The sequence below is a fragment of the Cajanus cajan genome, chromosome 7 (assembly GCF_000230855.2).
Source record: "Cajanus cajan strain Asha chromosome 7, NIPB_CcT2T_4, whole genome shotgun sequence".
Classification (NCBI taxonomy): Eukaryota; Viridiplantae; Streptophyta; class Magnoliopsida; order Fabales; family Fabaceae; genus Cajanus; species Cajanus cajan.
Genome location: NC_138523.1, coordinates 41,122,117 through 41,140,899, shown reverse-complemented (window position 1 = coordinate 41,140,899; position 18,783 = coordinate 41,122,117). Strand labels below are relative to the sequence as shown.

Below are 18,783 nucleotides of genomic sequence, written 5' to 3'. Positions count from 1 at the left end.
ACATCATACCTTAAAAGAAACTCCAAAAAAATTACAAACACATTTTAACATAATTTTATAATGTCATTCATGAGTTTTAAGCAAATAAAACAAGTTTTAAATATGAGTAGCCAATCCTCCTTATTGCCAGTAATAAAATTTATTTAATAATAAATATCAAATGAGCAATACACTATCTTTATTATTTAATTAGTCAAACAATTACGTATGTCACAGACCAAAATGTGCTACTAGCTATATAACTTATCAAGTAATAAATCTATTCGAATTTTGTAATAACAATCTTCTGGATTCTCCTTCTTCGGAAATGAAAACATTTACCTTGTGAACCGGGTTCATAAAAGCCTAGCTATTCTTCTAGATGCTGAGACGCGGGGACATGATACTGACGACCGGGGACCTCTGAAAGATCAGATGCATCTCCACCCCTACCTGCTCCGGTGAAAGATGCACATATACAAGCTAAAACTACAGCCAACAGATCTGTCTTTTTTCCCAGCTGTCTGAAGAAACCAGCGACTATGCGGTGGTGCAGTGGTGCGACTGTGCAACTGTGCGGCTATGCAGAGTGCGGCGGTGCAATTGTGCAGCGATCCGACGGAGCGACGAGCGACGTGCGATGGTGCATGAGGGTTGGGTTTGTGTCTTAAAATCAAACTGAAAAAAAAAAAAAGACTTAGGGTTTCAAAGCTTAAGCGTGCAGCAAATGGGGGCAGAGACATTAAAAATTGAAGATTTTATTTTTTAAATTAAAAAAACGACGCCATTTAAATTTTTTTTTTTTCAAAAAAAGTGATGACCCGGTTTGGGTCATGAGACCCGCGAGTCGCTGGTTCAACCGGGTTTTTAGCCGGGTCATATCGAGTCATACCGAGTCAGCTGCACATCCGGTCTGATCACTGGTTCGGCTCGGTCCAACCACCGGTTTCCGGTTCGACCGGTTCGACCGGCCGGTTCGAACCGAGTTTTAAAACACTGGTTCCAGGTGTATTAATGACATTTGACATCCACCTATGCATCCACCTGGCATCCACGTCAGCAGAAGTTAATCCCGTTTAAATCATTTGGATGGAAGTCCTAAATTGCAATGATTTAAATTATTGAGGACCAAATTGAGACTTAAAATTAAAGTGGGACTAAATTGAAACAAAAAATTGTTATTAGGGACCAAAAGAGGTATTTAACCTATTTTTTATATATATGAAATTAATTCCTTAATTTTTCAAGATTATTTTTAATGTATTTGACTTGACTTTTTTTTCAAAAAAAAGTTAAATTAAGTTTACGTGTTATTAATTAAATTTTAATAATCATTTGCATTGTAAGATATATCTTGATTCTTACATTGTACGATATAATTACCGGTAGCAAAAAAAAATCTAACTTAAAATTATAGATCTACAAATATAAGATAGATGTAATATATTACATTCTTATAAAGATAAACAACTAATATAAATATGTGCAATATAAATACAATGATCCTATAAATGTAACTGTAAAACCTAAGTTATCGATCAAGTAACTCTACAACATATATACAACTACCTTAAAGTCAATCACCAAAAGAATCCTCCACCTTTTGTACAACTAATTGGCCCCCATAGCCAATCTTATCTCTGCCCTGTTCCTAAACTACATATGATCATCATAGTCTAAACCACATAAAAATAAGTAAGGGTAAATTAGAGTAAAAAGAAAAAATGTATATACAATATAGGAGTATCACCTCATCATCATTTCATCTCCAACAACACAACACAAGGCGTCATATTATACAATGCATATCAACTCAACAACTTAATTTACAACATCATAATATCAATTCAGCATCACAACAGTCTCAAGTCTCAACACAGTTAATCATCACAATAACACAATATTCTCAATATAGCAAGATGTGTTGTTACGTATTTCAACTAAAAGATTTCATACAACACAGGGTGAACAATTTAAGTGGCTTGATCCAACTGAATCGATAATATAAGGTGATATTTTTGGGTTTCTTAGATCAACAACAAATTAGATATAAATCCACAACATAACTCAGTTTCTCGAATGTCAGGGTAGAACAGTTGAGTATGAGCCTACCATGACATTAGCTAACTTAACCAAGTCTCTTATGGAATTAATCCACTAGCTATCCTCCAAATATTATGCCCTTCCAATACGTGATTAAGAACTAAGTTCTCGACTTCATACTTTACTCAATTGGTCATTTGTAATTAGTATAACTCAACCTGACTCCTATACTATGATCGCTTCATACACATATGGCTCAATCTTGCCCACACACGATATCAACAACACGACAACCTTTACATATTCAACATGATAATGAAATCAATGTAAAACTTTACATCTCACAACTCCATCATCACTTCTCATATTCAACTCTTTGATCAACATATGTCTCAACAACACATCATATGTTCAACACAACCACACAGTTAACATACAACTTTGTCAACACACACAACTTACAACTTTGTTCTATTTCTCAACTAATGACTCACAACACAATCATCACATACTACTTCATCCTTACAACTCATTCATCATATTTTTATTAACTACTTAAATCAACAAGTGTTTAACACTTGTACATCATATTTTTCTTCAGCCACAAGCATCTAGGGCTACTCACCTTGTGCCCAATGCCATCCAGGTAGAGAGATTTATTCCTCATTCATGCTCCACGCCAGATGTGGCTAAGACAAAGGTCCTTGAGACCTCGTGCTTGGCTTGGTAAACTACCATGCCCGACCCCATCTTAGGTAGAAAGTCTTTACCCGACTCTCGCCTAGCATCACCATATTGACATCCAACGAAACCTAGACAAAGAGCTCTAGCTTGGCCATGCTAGACACCACTCAACTTTGGGCCAACACCAAGCTAGATAGCTCTCAAGGTTCCCACACCTAGTGCCATTTAAACCATGTCCAACATCATGCCAACTTGAGACAACTCTCTCTCCTCACACCTAATGTCATCAATCTTGTGCCCGATGTGATCAAGACAGAGAGCCTCAAGTTAGAATAGCATCTGATGCCTTAAAGATGTGCCCAACGTGACATCAGAATTCTACGTATGCAGAACCCGATTTTGAGCCACAACCTAAAATTCAACAAGGTTCCAACACATGCAACACAAAACAATAATTATATACATCATAATCAATTCAAAAATGCATTCAAATTCAACATGTAACCAAGATTTTGCAAAAAATCAATGATTATGGCCAACAACTCAAAACCCCTTTTCCAACATGCTTCCTACTTTGAATTCATTAACACAGCCACATACAAATGAAATTCCACACTACACACAACTTAGAAATGATTTTCCAACACTCAATTCATACATCAGACATAAATTCCTAGCTTCCCTTATCTCAGGGTAGCTCGAGTATAATCAACAACTTGATTCAAGGTTTCCACCACCTGAATCACAACAACACAACTTAGAAAAGGATTGGAAGAAGAGTAGAAAAGGATTGAGAGAAAATAGAGTTCATAGACTAAAGACTCCATCTCTCTACAAAGTTGAGGAAAATGAATTTATGAGATTTTATTCAAACAAAAACCTTATATATTCTTCCATTCGAAGTCGAATTGAATCTTTATCGAGAGAAACTTCCTCTCAATACTACTTAAACTCATAAGAAATCCTTAGTCCCTTGAATCTTTTAATATTGATTAATAACTCACTCAACAATATAAAATGACTAAGAATAATATAATATTATCACAACTTACGATATTACATGTACAAATAACTTATTTCAATAATAATTTTACTAATGTTTGTGGTAAAATTTATTTTAAACCCGTGTATCAAATGGCTAACTACGCTCATCACTTTGCTTATTTAGTTGACCAAATAGAACCATAAAAAAAAAAATTTAAGAAAAAATATTTTTAAACTAACGTTACCATTTAAGAAAAAAAGACAAACTCCTATGATAAATTATTTAATTATTGCAACTATAACAATGAAGAAATAAAAGACTAAGCAATGATTTTTTAAATAGGAAAATATTTCACTTACAAAAGGGAAATTTTCGTTTCCATCATTTTATAAAAAGTTGGCAAATTTAGTGGATATGGGCCAGTATCCATATCTTTAACTATATATATATATATATATATATATATATATATATATATATATATATATATATATATATATATATATATAATTTTAATTTATATGTGGTTATAAGCAAATGAATTTAATTGTATATATATGTGATTAATTATATTATATATATAATTAATTTAATTTATTTTACATACGGTTAAAGATGAATAGACTTAATTGCATAAATAATTATTAATATATTTTTCTCATTAATTTATCAAAATATTTAATAATAATCAATTTTACATCATAAATGATTAATAATGTTGTGAGATTATTGGTCATTATACATTGTCAATGACATGTAAATATAATAAATTGTATTGATCTTATAAATGATTAATAATATTACAAGGTTATTTAATACCACACATGGTTAATTGTCTATGTAAATTTGATTAATTTTATTTTACAAATGACTAATAATATAATAAAGTTATTTTACAAACGTGATTGAATCAATTACTAATGCATATAATAATCTCATAAAATTATTGAAATATTTAATGATAGTTAACTTTGATTCATCCTTAATTAACCACTTCAAAAATAAATTTAACTTAGTTATATACATATATTAATCTTGATGGACAAACAATTTCTTCCACTCCACCCTTGCACTTTTGTTATGTTTATTTTTCAGTTCAAACCACAAAACTTGCATTATCATCAGTACCTAGTCAATATGTACCCAACCAACACAATTGGCCTAACCAAATCTGTTTTTATTTTTTGCCGTACAGTTAAAAGAACTGAACGAACGAAAGGGCTTTCCAAGGGCCTATAGATAAAAGGTGCAAGGACCCGTCCGAAGGAGAGGTAAGGTAATTTACTCCCACATCGAAGGCAATAGCGTAAAATACAATAAACAAAACAGTGGAGGTGGATAGTGCGTACAATTAAACGCAGCACCAAAACTTACGTTGCGTTTGATTCCGCGGTAGGCCATGTAACCAAACATGACATAACTCAGAAGCTGTTTCTTTCTCTTCTTTCTTATACAACACACGAGAGTAGTGTGCGTCAGTGTGTTCGTTTCTCTCTCACTCTTCTTCCTTTGATCGTCTCCCAACAATATCCATGGTGTCCAAACTTACCGACTCTGCTTCCAAACCTCGAGTCAGTTTCTTCCTCTTTCCTCTATTCAACAATAACTAATACACAACTCGTTTAGATGATTTAATTCGTTTTTTTTTTTTCTGATTCATCGTAATCGGTGTTGTAATTCATAACTATTTTTCAGAATTGGATTATACCAAGCTAGAATTTCGAATTTGATCGGATAATCACAAACTTCATTTAAGAGCCTTTTGTTCCTCAGTCTTTCTTTCTGTAATTGAATGCCACAGCAATTGAGTTGGCTAGTAGGGCTTCCGGATTGTGCTTAATTGTGAATTTTGGTTTCTGTTTTGTTATTGATATTTTCATTAGAAAACGATACTTGTTGAATGGTTCGTCTGCTGCATGTGATAATTGAAATTTTACATCTGTTGTGAATTTTGATTTGGAGTTTATGTTTTTGTATCTTGAATGTGCTAATATTTTGTTTGGTAATGTTGACAGACTCAACCTGGAGACTCAACAAATGATGCTATCGGAACTTTACCCTTCAAGATAAACCAGTTGAAAAGGCAAATCCAGGCGGAGAGAATTGCATACATTAAAGTAAGATTGGTATCAAGTTTATTCTCCGATGGCTTGATTCTTCTTGAAAAGGGTTGTGATCTGTTTGCTGACCAGATTACTTTTTTGTTCCTTTTAATTGAAGAAAAATGGCAATAACCTCTTTCTTGTAGCATTTATTTTTGTATGCAAACTAGATTATGTAAAATTTTTAATGCAGTTCAAAAGTTCTTATTTGAGCTTTTCCACAGAGAATTGGATTGAATTGTATCATTCATGCAACAAATTTCTATAACACATTCTACAACACTACTTTTACTCCTCCATCACATTAATTATTTTATTTCACACTTTTCTCTCACCTTCTTGTTTCTCTCTTTGTTATATAATATTTTGTACAATTTCTAAATAAGATTTGGATATTGTCATTGTTTAAAAAAAAAAAAACAGATAACCAAAACTATTAAGAAAATACAAATAAACTATAAGAGTACTACAAGAGATCCTTCCAAATCCTTTTGATTTTACATTGTGGTATTTTTATTTTTTTTATTTTGTTTGTTTATATTGGTGGCAAACCTTTGTATAAGCTTCCAGCAGTTTTACTTTGTATTTTTCTGGGTACATATTTATGTTATGATTGCAATTTGAACTTGTACTTATTCAATTGAAAAATTCAAGGTTGAGATGCCTTCCTTTTGTACTCCTTGCAAGTTAGCTTGCAATCAACCTTAGTTATATTTCTGCAGGAAAAAATTCAGAGGAATGAGAAGAAGCTACATTGTCATATGTCAGGAGTCATGTCAGCAATATCAACAAGGGGTTCTTCACGGACAGAGGAAAATAGGAAAATTCCAATTCTTTCTTCAAGAATGGACCATCCTTTATGTAAATTCAGTGGTTTCTCTCCAGTCTCAGGAGACAAAGACCACAACAATCAAGATTTATTATCCGCTACAACTCCAAGTATCAAAATTCCATACATCGAAAGATTACCACCATATACCTCTTGGATATTTCTGGACAGGTGTTTTAACTTGCAAATATTTAATTTTCTGTCCTGATGTGCCTGTTGGGCAATTTTTTTTTCCCAAATTGACACTTCCTGCTTCTTTCCATTTTAAAATAGAAAATAAGATTTCAATACTTATTGATCAGTGAGTATTAAGACTTAATAATGTATTTCATGCTATTTTAAAATCTTTCAAACACATTAGAAATAGAAAATGAGATTTCAATACTTATTGATCAGTTAGTATGCAGATTGTAAAATATATTTTATCCTATTTTAAAATCTTTCAAACACACCAGAAATCAGAGGATGGCTGAAGATCAGTCAGTGGTTGGAAGAAGACGTATCTACTATGATCAACATGGAAGTGAAGCACTGATATGTAGTGACAGTGAGGAAGAGTTAACAGAACCTGAGGAAGAAAAACATGAATTTTCTGAGTCTGAAGATCGAGTTCTATGGTAAGTTAAAATGAATAGATAGAGCTATTTTAAGAACGTGCACTGATAAGTACTGCCTTGACTATTGAATTTGCTAGGATGGCATTTGAGGAATATGGGTTAAAAGAGGAGGTACTGAATATTGTTAGCGAATTTGTTGGGGGCACCAGTTTAGAAATTCAGGTAATCTTGAATGACTTCTGTGTGAGAGTATATGCTTCATGATTGTCAATTTTAAGTATAGAAGAAGAAAAAAACATTGCACTGTAGGGATGTATAGTGAGAAGCCATTTTTTATTTATGGGAGAATTTTGTTTTTTTAAAAATGTGTAGGAGAGGTACAAAAGTATCAAGGAAAAGAACATTGGAAGGTTAGACCAGCCTTCAGAAAACTCAGGAGAACCTGAATCTACTATTGGCATATGTCCAGAGAAAAGCCTTAGTGCTGCATTAGATTCTTTTGATAATCTTTTTTGTCGCCGATGCCTGGTACGTACTAAAGCATAAGCTTTTTAGCATTCTTATTCATAGTGAGTGCATCTATACTTTTTTTCTGCTTCCATATAGCAGATTTTTGACTGTCGTCTGCATGGCTGTTCTCAACCTTTAATATATCCTGTAAGTAACAATGCTCTGTGTTATTTTCAATGTAATCTTTAGTTAGTTCGTCCATAAAGCTAATTTGATGGTTTACTTCAGAGGGAAAAGCAGACAGTTTGGTCTGATCCTGAAGGTGACAGGAAACCATGCAGTGATCAGTGTTACCTTCAGGTATTATTCTTTGTCTGAGATTTGATTATTTGTTAATTTTTGAGGCAGGAATGAAAATAGAACATTACTTGTTTTCAATTCTCAAAGAGATGAAATTAGTCATTTTTACCCAATTGTTGGTATTCTGTTTAGCATGTTTTCATTGACAGTCAGAACCATTATACAATAAATTTGGTGGCATTTCAATGTTCTGTTGATTTATATTGGAAGTAATTCTTGTAAAAAAAATTTATATGAATCATGTAGCCTTAATAAGGCTTGCTTTACACTTAGTATATGGTGAATGATTCTATATGTGTATCTGTGTATCTACGTGTGCCAGCTTTTGCACCCAGCTACAATTTCAACTCATCAGTGTTTCTTGTATTTGATTGTCATTTCAATTGCCCGCAGGTAAAGGTAGTCAAATGTGTGTCCGAAGATTCAACTTCTAGGTCTGAGCAGAATAAAAGATCTACAATTATGGAAGAGACAGATGGGGTATTGGCACCCTCCAATATAGAAGAACCTAGTAATCAGAGTACATTACCTTTTCCAACAGATGTTGATTGTCATGGATCTCTCAATTTAAATGTTCCTATCTCAGTTAGTGTGGAAAAACGAAAAGCCACAGATCAGTCAGACACTGCCTTCTGTGACCCAACACTCCCTCCTGATGATTCTCAGAATTCCTGTAAAAAGCTGAAGACAATCTCAGATGATGTAGTTACTGTAAATAGTGATTCTAGTAAGGACATAAATTTAGGTGCATGTGATGAAAGTCAACATACAATCACATGTGCAGTTTTGGACAAAGCTGTTACACATGATTCAAATAAATTAATAGAGTCTTCTAGCACTTGCCATAGTGATGAGCAGGACAAAAGTATTGGGGATGGACCAAAAGATCCTATAAATAAGACAGAATTTAAGAAGTTGTCCAATTCAATGGAAGTGAAAAATGATGGGATGATAAGTCTCTCAGATTGGAAACCTCTGGAGAAAGAATTATACTTAAAGGGAGTAGAAATGTTTGGCAGAAACAGGTATTGACCTTTCCATGTTTCACCTCACACTAATATGTTGAGAAATGCAAGGATGGCACCATATTTAATTTATTGTGTGTGTGAACTATCTAAAGTCTAGTATATATGTTTATTTGCCTGTTCTATACACAGTTTGTTAGAATTATTATTATTGTAATGGAAGTTACACTTTTCTTTTAATAATACAAATCCAACCTCTTGTTTTAGCTTCAATTTCATTTAATCTTCTGGAAGACACGAGTAACTATAGAAAATAAAGGCACTAACTTGGAAGGAGTTCGTAAGTTTTGATTGTACTTTTCATGTTCTATTGAGTAAATTGAGTGCTATTTTTTGTTCCCTGAAAGTAATAAATTATCTTGATATCATGATCCATAAGAAATTTTGAACTTGACCTCCCCCACCCACCTACCACATTCTTGATAGGGGTTGGTAAGGTGAGGGTAGTGTGGAGTGGGGCACAAAGAAATGATTTGAAATGTTGCTAAAATGTCATCTTGTAACACCCCCTACTTTATCACAAAATTGTATTACCGATTAGGTTTAACACCTGTATCCTAATAATGAAGTGTTGTACCTTCGAAAACAAATCTTTCTTTCACAATTGTCCGTTGAACTTAATGTATAACATGTATTATATCCATATATCATATCATGTTTTTCTTTGTTCTTTTGTGAAATATTCTTATTTCTTGTGCTGGTGTTGGGCTCTTTTGCAGCAGCCTTTTCACTGTATTATGCAATCAATAATAAGTATTGAAGTTTGAACCACATTTAGCACTTGATTTTCTCTGAACTGCAAGTAATAACAACTAATAAACTGCATGAATTTGAAACCTTTGCAGGCAACTTCCCCAATTGTGACTAATGTTCATAAGTAAATGAAACTAAAGCATAGTGCATTTTCTTGTCATAGATATCTACTTCATGTAGAGGTCTAATTTTATTCTGTGCTCATGTCAAGTGTAACTCATACTCTGCAGTTGCCTCATAGCAAGGAACTTACTTTCTGGCATGAAGACTTGCATGGAAATAGCTAGTTACATGCATTCTGGAGGAGTGTCAATGCCCCACGGATCTATTATTGCATCTAGTTCAATCATGGAAGACAAGGGAAAATTTGATGTAGAGTGCACAGTGAGAATTACAAGCTTTCCTGTTTATATCTTCTTTATGCTACATTCATGTGTCTTGTCTTGTCTTGTTATCTTGATTGTCTTTTTGTTATTTTCTCTTTGGGGGTTGGGGGAGGATTGGTGAAGATGGAAAATAAAATTTTCCATATGTAATAATACCATAAGGGACCCAACTGTTTGATAAGTCGTGGTTTTGTTATGTACCAATTGTTTTGACCAAATTTTTTATTTTAAAAAAGTTATATAACCAACATCATTATATTCTGAAATTCTTGGCCACATGGGAGAATTCTTATCTCAATAGTCTATTTAGGCATTAAACTTCAAAAAATATGAATTGACTCTGATAGGAGTTTTTCTAGCTTTTAATATTTGGTTACCTAATAAATATGATGTTTCTAGATCGTACATGTCAAGAGATTGATTTACTTTTGTGTTGATAAATGTTCTTTTCTTCTTTCTCACCTTATCATGATTGTTTTGTATGATGAGTTCTTCAATTTTTTTAACAAAAAAAAATTATCATTTTGAATTTTCTGCTAGCTGCACTTAAACTTATTATGCAAATCTTTGTTCTGACAACTTCTACCAACCTTTATGAGTAACTCCTATTATTTAGATGCCATAAAAAATAATTTTCTATCTGGGTTTTCATATTAGGACCAGGAGATGCCATCTAGATCACGGTTGCTGAGGAAAAGGGGCAAAACAAGGAAGTTTAAATATTCTTGGAAGGCTGCTGGCCACCCATCAATATGGAAAAGAATTGCTGATGGGAAAAACCAATCTTGCAAGCAGTATACACCATGTGGATGTCAGTCAATGTGTGGAAAGGAATGTAGTTGTGTTAATGGTGGAACTTGCTGTGAAAAATATTGCGGGTATGTCACTTTTCATTTAATTATGTAGCTTTTCTAGTAGTATAATGAGAGAGAAAATTGCTTGATATATGTTTCTCGTGACCCCGTGTAATGTGCTGGACTGTTTGAATTATTCTGTTAGCAATCATGGGGCTATGATCATAACATAACTAGGTTAATCTGGATTGGTGGTCAATTGTCAAGTATAGTTTCACTTGGTTAGCAAGCTTTTGAATACAAAATAAGAAAAGATCATTTATTTCAGAGTAAGAGGATATAAAGCTATTTCTTCAAAATTTCTTTTTCCACTGTTTTGATAGGCTTCTATGATATGCATTTTCAACTTAATTTGTGAACTATCAGACTTGACTAATGTAATTTTTAGCTAATTATGATTTAATGTGATGACTTGGCTCCTCTACCATCAGTTGTTCAAAAAGCTGCAAAAATCGATTTAGAGGATGTCATTGTGCCAAGAGTCAGTGCAGAAGTCGACAATGCCCATGCTTTGCTGCAGGAAGGGAATGTGACCCAGATGTCTGTCGGAATTGTTGGGTTAGGTAATATGCCAAATATTTTTGCTGTAAACATGATTTTATGACTCCTAGGCTTTTGAATGAGCATGTCTCGATTTTATTACTTCATTTGATCAAGAAAGTCATTTTTCACAAAATCAGAAGTAATATCTGGTCATTTTGCTTGTTTAGGTATATTTATTGACTGACTTGTAAAACCAAAGTTACACTCATGTAATTATTTTGTTTATATCTGGTCTATATATGTTGTATCGGTTAAATTTTTCTCACCTGTTTCCCCCTTTAATCTTTGTGAATGCTTTTGAAAGTTATGTTCTTTATGTAGCTGTGGGGATGGTTCATTAGGGGAGCCACCTCGGCGTGGAGAAGGTCAATGTGGAAATATGAGGCTTCTTTTAAGGCAACAACAGAGGGTTAGTAATTTTGAGCTTAGGAATTCAAATTATCTGCATTTCATTCTTTCTCGTGAATCAAAATCATGGATGCATAATGCATGTATATGGGTCTCACTGTTTTTTATTTGTCTGTCAGATTCTCTTGGCAAAGTCTGATGTTGCAGGATGGGGAGCCTTCTTGAAAGTTAATAAGATTAATATTTATTTGTTTTCTAAATTCTAACAGCATTTGCTTGTTCACCTCACTAATTGATGATGATATTTCAGAATCCAGTTAACAAAAATGATTACCTAGGAGAGTACACAGGAGAACTGATCTCCCACCGAGAAGCCGATAAGCGTGGGAAAATATATGATCGTGCAAACTCGTCTTTCCTTTTTGACTTGAATGATCAGGCAAATATCTGGCATCATCTATATTTTCTCCTATCTTGTGCTGATGTGGCTCTTTTCTCATTTATTTGTGTTTACTCGTAATTTATAAGAGATTGAGTCATATATTATTGTTTTATTATATTTCTTTTCGTCAGCCTAGTATTTTCTGTCACATCTTTTTTATGCAAGCTATAACAATTTGGGGATGCAAACTGCTTATTTTACTTAAAGCTGCTATCTGTTTTTTAACAGTACGTTCTTGATGCTTATCGCAAAGGGGATAAGTTAAAATTTGCCAATCACTCATCAAACCCTAACTGCTATGCAAAGGTGAGTTCAGAAACTAAAGTTTTGGGGTGCTTTAAAGTTTTACCTTTTTGCCTTTGGATACTTGCTTGAACTTGATCTTTCAAGGTTACAATGATTGGCCTCTTGTACTTGTGGCATAGGTAATGCTGGTTGCTGGAGATCACCGAGTAGGAATTTTTGCCAAGGAACACATCGATGCTAGTGAGGAGCTCTTCTATGATTATCGTTATGGTCCAGATCAAGCACCACCATGGGCACGTAAACCTGAGGGTTCTAAGAGAGACGACTCAACAGCCCCTCAAGGCAGAGCAAAGAAACACCAGTCTCATTGATAAGCCTGGACCAAGGTCCAGCACATACAAATTTTTGGCTTCGACCATATATTTTCTACATATACAAATTTGTGACATCCAATAGGATAGATTCAAGATCAACTGTCACAGAAGGAATCTAATAATTGGTTTGCTGATGCTAATATGCCTCAAATTATGGATATGACAGCTAAGCAATAAAATGGGCAATAGATGAAGGCATGAAGCAAATTAATGTTGAGAGCAACAATCTAGAAAGTAGCCTAGCAGATTTGGGTTCAGAAGTAATAGAATTTTGGATTCGAGTCACGACATTTCTGCGAGCTTGTTCTTCAAACTTGGTTTTGCTCTTCATTACGTGAGTCATCCAAGTTATAAATAAGTGCTATGATTTGTGAAATGAAAAAGAAATTCAAGATTTTAAGCTGTGGTAGACGTGGAATATAGTATTGTCATTTGATTGAAGGTTATATATTATTATTATTAGAGGAAATTAGTTATCCTTTCACAAGAGATAAGAGAAGAGAGTATGATGCCATTATAACCTCTTATATTAAAATATAAAATTTAGTTCATGTAATATATGGTTGTTAATATAAATTACATTCTTCTTCTGATAAATAAGTATTATACTATCTATTTTTCATATATTAAAATTTCAATTAAATTATAATTATAACTTTTTTATTATATTAACTTAAAATTATTAAAGAATAATCATTATACAGTTTTAAAAAATATTTTTAATTTAATTATGTATAAAAAAGTATACTTTTAATTTAATTATTCATAAAATTATATTTTTAATTAAAATATATTTTAAAATATTTTTAGTTCATTTTCATTTATTTATTGGATTTAAAATTGTAAAGTATTTAATTAAATTTAAAGTGATTTTATTAAAAAAAATAAAATAGAAACTATAAAATAAATTATATGTATACTTATATATATATATATATATATATATATGTTTAAAAAATTATATGTTCAATATACATATTTTATCATAAAATGCTAATTTATTTAAATATTATTAAAATATTATATTAGTAACATCAATTAAATAATACTTTAATACTTATATATTATCTTTAATGTATATATATAATTAATATAATAAAAATACTGTTTTTTTAAAATAATTTATAAAAATATTACATTAATTACATCCATTAAATAATATCTTAACACTTGTATTTGATTTTATTATACTTATATATATATATATATTATTTTTATTTTGATATATAACTTTAAAAATATTTTATAAAAATAATAATGAAAATAATTTTTTTAAGATATCCAGTTAATTTTAGCAAAATTAATAATTATTTCAAAAATATTAAGATATAAATTATTAAAATGTAACATATTTGAATTTTTTTATGGGAGAAAAATGTTTATTTTAACATATAAAAAAATGGTGTAATATTTAGATCCCTGAAAAGATGTTAGTGTAAATGGTATTTTAGTGAGAATTTTTTTTATAACAAAATTTAATGGAACTTTAATAGAAAAATAAAATAAAATGGGCAAAGTGTATGCATTAAAACCTTTTGAATAAGGAATCTTAATTTTTAACATAAGAGAGGATACATTAATTTTTAAGTTTATAAAATTTTATCAATATTTTGTTAATTAATTTCATGTTAACTTTTACTTTTCATTGAAATATAAATAAATATTACTTACAAGATTATATATTTATAAAAATTTGTTTTCTTTGAAATTTATGATATTTAATTATCATAATCACATAACTTGAAGATATTTGTTAAATTCATGGTGAAGGGTCTCTACCCATCTATATTATTATCCAACTTTCTTTGTAGGTATTTCTTCCCTTTTTTGGTGAGGAAGATGGAACAGAAATAAAACAAAGATGCAGACACTAAGCCTGGTCAGGCAGCATATACAAGCATAATCAGGACCAGCAACAAACACTCTTTCATCATGTCTATAGACAGATTATGCTTCGTCAATTGATAAATAACCTGAAATATGTATGGTAAGTTTGTTTGATTCGGATTGAATTACAGTATAATTTTTTTTACTTTAAATATAATTGAACTATTGTAACCTTTTAAATATTGACAGTCAAAATGGAGGAAAATTGTGGGTAAATCCATGTTATGTACTAATTTTTAAAATTGAGTCTTTTTTTTTCTTCCAAAATTAGTTATACCAATTCATTTCTGTAACTTAGTGCATTTTTATTGAGAGTTTTGACATCCATGATTTTTTTATCTGTTTATTTTAGTAATCATATAGTAATTTTACTTGATTTAAACAATATTATCTTCTATGGAAGATACATATAATTTCTAAAAAAATGGATATTTGCTCTATTTTTTTTTTATCCAATAAATATAAATATAAAAAATAAATAATATGATATTTGCATGTTTATTATTTAATATATTTTTCATACAATAAATAATATAAATTTTATAATACTAAAATAGAAATATAACATTACTGATATATTAAAAATGAGAAAAATACTTGAAAAGAAATAAAAAAGATAAAAAGTGATTATATACTTATATTTATTCAACAAAAATATATTAAATAATAAATTATAAAATTACTTTACTAAAAATTTATTATTATTATCAAATAAATTTATTATTTATTAAAATTAAATTAAATTAACGTTAAATAAGAAAAAAAACAATTAATTTAAGCAGTTATACTTATATATATAAATATAAAAAGAAATTTAATATAATATTTAAGTTATAATTCAAAAAGTTAGTAGCGTGATGGTTTAACTAATAAAACTCTACGGCGAAGATTGTGGAAATTTAGTCCTTGTTAAGTCACTTTAATTTATACCAGTTTTTTAAATAAATATTATATACCCTTGCCATTTCCCTTGATTCATTAAAAAAATATTAAGATAAAGTTTATTATAATAAATATTTGAATCAACTTTTGAATTTGTATGAGATTAACTCTTTTTATTTTAGGTGTTATAATTGAGAGATGAGTTTCAATTATGTAAAAGAGAAAAATAAACTAAAGAAGAAGATGAATAATATATTTTAATTAAATGTTAGGCGATTCCTTGCGTGCCCTTTGTGAGTAGAGGGTTTTGGTGCCCTTTGTACGGACAGCGAATCAGGTGATGCCACGTGTTCCTTTACTCCATGTCATCCACATGTTGAAAGTTTGAACAGAAATTGGGTAATTGGATCTGATCCGCCCCTGCACCATGATCCAACAAACCAACCTGGGTCCCTAGAATCATTTTGAAAATTTGGATTCTAGGGGATCAATTCCGACGAGGAAAATGTCATGTCCTTATAAATTGAATTGGGAGAATAGGTATCAAAGCACACCACCCTCAACGCCGACAACGCCGGCGGCAGCCTCATCCTCCGCGCCTCCACCTCCGGCGGCGGCGACGCCAGCCTCAACACCACCGACACGATCGAGGTCCTCCACGAAAAACCGGGAACCTTAAACGCCTCGTTATTCGTGTCGGAACCAAAATACGATTACTTATACTGCGGGTCGTCGCTGTTCGGGGACCTGAACCCGCAGCGCGTGAGGGAGTGGATAGCGTACCACGTGCGGTTCTTCGGGGTTAAGTCGCACTTCGTGATACACGACGCTGGTGGGGTCCACGCGGAGGTGCTGGAGGTGCTGAGGCCGTGGATGGAGCTGGGGTACGTGACGCTGCAGGACATTAGGGAGCAGGAGAGATTCGATGGGTACTACCACAACCGGTTCATGGTGGTCAATGTGGTCCCTAGAATCATTTTGAAAATTTGGATTTTAGGGGATCAATTCCGACAAGGAAAATCTCATGTCCTTATAAATGGAAAAATTTTGGAACCCGGGTTGGTTTGTTGGATCATGGTGCAGGGGCGGATCAGATCCAATTACCCAATTTCTGATCAAACTTTCAACACACTGGATGACATGGAGTAAAGGAACACGTGGCATCACCTGATTCGCTGTCCGTACAGAGGGTACCAAAACCCTCTACTCACAAAATTTTATATTGAAAGATTAAAAAACAGCCTCAAGAATTGCATGGTTCACTTTGGGGTATCCCATTCCAATCATATAGTTCATTTTGACAGTTGCTCTTGCTCCAGTGGCAAAGCGATGGGTAAGCCCTGAGAATGTTCCCACAACAGAAGCTGTGTTCCACCCATCATTGCTCTCCACTAATCTCCCTGGAGGATTCCCGACAACTACCACCTTAGTACGAGACAACAGTGCCAACCCATCTGCAAAACAAACCATCCCTCACAATCCTTTCACCTTTATTATCTTCACTTCCTCTCCTTTTGCTATATCTATCTTAAACAAATCCCCACTTACGCTGTGAACCGCTATCAGAAACCCATCTGGGTGGTAAACTATTCCATTTAGCCCAACCAAGTGCTTCTGCCACCACTTCTTTGGACTAAACACTCGGTGTCTAACCATTGATACAAGCTTCCCTTCCACACTAACTTTCCAGATTTTATTGCCTACTGCATCTATAACATAGGCATTGCCTTCATCGTCCACTGCTATGTCATCCGCCAAAGATTAATTTCTCATCACCTGCATGAGACATCACAATATTATCCCCACGCACCAGACGAATTTAGAAACTTATAATACCCCATGTTAATTAAGACCCATACATCTTGTTACTCTCTTTTTATAATTTCACCAATTTTGTTATACCACACATTTCATCAATTCAGTATATAAAATTTAACAATGAAAAAAAAAATTCAATTAAGTCTACAATTTTATATTTTTTTAATAAATTATAATAAATAACAAAAATGTGTGTTAAAAAAGAGTTTTTTTATTTATTTATATATTAATAATATTGTGAATGAGAGCATCCATGAATGAGAAGCTTACTGGGACCACTGAGTTGGGTCACGAAGAGGCGTTTCCAGGACGAGAGATCGTACGCTGCAAGTTCGTTGTAGCGGTTTTTACAGACGTCAGCGTTAACCACGAGAACCCGGTTTCTGGGTGGGTCAACGGCGACCCCCAGAGAAGCATTTCTGGCCACGTGGGGCTCTTTGACCACCGTGACTTCCTCCAACGGTGACGGCGAAGACCCATTCTCCGGCAGCTTTAGTTGACCAAGACCACCTTCGAAGAAGGAAACTATGAAACGGCGATGATGAGGGTCCCACTTGGCGTCTTCTCTGAACCAGCCAGAACTGTGATAGTAATGGACATTGGTGGCAGGTTTGGCCCTCTCCAGCGTGACGATGATCCCAATGGGTATGGCAGAGATGAGTAGCAAGAGTGTCACCAGTTTTGTAAAACAGAGAGCCATGTCAGAGAAAGAGAGGGTTTTGCTGTTTAGGGTTTGTGTTTCTGTGGGTAGTGAAGTTTTAGTTGGCTGTGGTGGGAAACCAAAACCAAAACTGTCTTCTTGTAAGCGAAAGCAGAAAGCTTATATGACAGTTGCAAAAGTCGTTAAAAGTGAAGGAAAAAGTTTGTGCTTTTAGTTCTTGTGTTAAGGTTTTTGAATTTTTGTACTAGCTAGATGTTATTATAAACTGTGGGTGTGGGTGGTTAGTGGTTAATGGTTAATTCAATAGGTAGATGTATGTGCCAAGTTTGCAATATGATCGTTGTGATAAACAAATTATGGATTCCTAAAAGTTGTTGGCTTAAATTATTTTGGTATTTATATTCTTTGATCAAGAATTGGATATGCAGGACAGGAAGTATTATTTTATTTTTATAAAAAAGGATTTGGTGGGAAAACTTATACCTTTTTATTTAATAAAAAAATACTCATTTACTAAAATAGACAAACATCAAAATAATGACCATTGAGGCATAGACAAACATCCAAATAATGAC

General features: G+C 32.7%; 2 protein-coding genes across 4 annotated transcripts; one reads left to right on the top strand and one right to left on the bottom strand.

Moving 5' to 3' along the window:
• The first annotated feature begins 5,013 nt into the window (after positions 1-5,013).
• On the top strand, positions 5,014-13,429 carry LOC109808053 (histone-lysine N-methyltransferase EZA1). Of its 3 annotated transcripts, none has more exons than XM_020370872.3 (17): positions 5,014-5,262; positions 5,707-5,808; positions 6,516-6,793; positions 7,078-7,239; positions 7,317-7,401; positions 7,552-7,707; positions 7,786-7,836; positions 7,918-7,989; positions 8,383-9,014; positions 9,998-10,139; positions 10,811-11,031; positions 11,439-11,570; positions 11,872-11,959; positions 12,078-12,125; positions 12,209-12,337; positions 12,569-12,646; positions 12,766-13,429. In XM_020370872.3, exons 1-17 carry the CDS (start codon positions 5,224-5,226, stop codon positions 12,955-12,957), a joined length of 2,607 nt encoding a protein of 868 aa, XP_020226461.1. In that variant the 5' UTR covers positions 5,014-5,223; the 3' UTR covers positions 12,958-13,429. The 3 variants fall into 3 exon arrangements, with proteins under 3 accessions (XP_020226461.1, XP_020226458.1, XP_020226459.1); XM_020370869.3 differs by having other exon boundaries at positions 5,017-5,262; positions 9,998-10,151; XM_020370870.3 differs by having other exon boundaries at positions 5,018-5,262; positions 7,789-7,836; positions 9,998-10,151.
• Positions 13,430-14,928: 1,499 nt separating this feature from the next.
• Positions 14,929-18,383, bottom strand: LOC109809947 (uncharacterized). The gene is made up of 2 exons (XM_020373381.3): positions 17,818-18,383; positions 14,929-17,505 (listed from the first exon to the last, which is right to left on the bottom strand). Exons 1-2 carry the CDS (start codon positions 18,245-18,247, stop codon positions 17,477-17,479), a joined length of 459 nt encoding a protein of 152 aa, XP_020228970.2. The 5' UTR covers positions 18,248-18,383; the 3' UTR covers positions 14,929-17,476.
• Between the last annotated feature and the right edge of the window lie 400 nt (positions 18,384-18,783).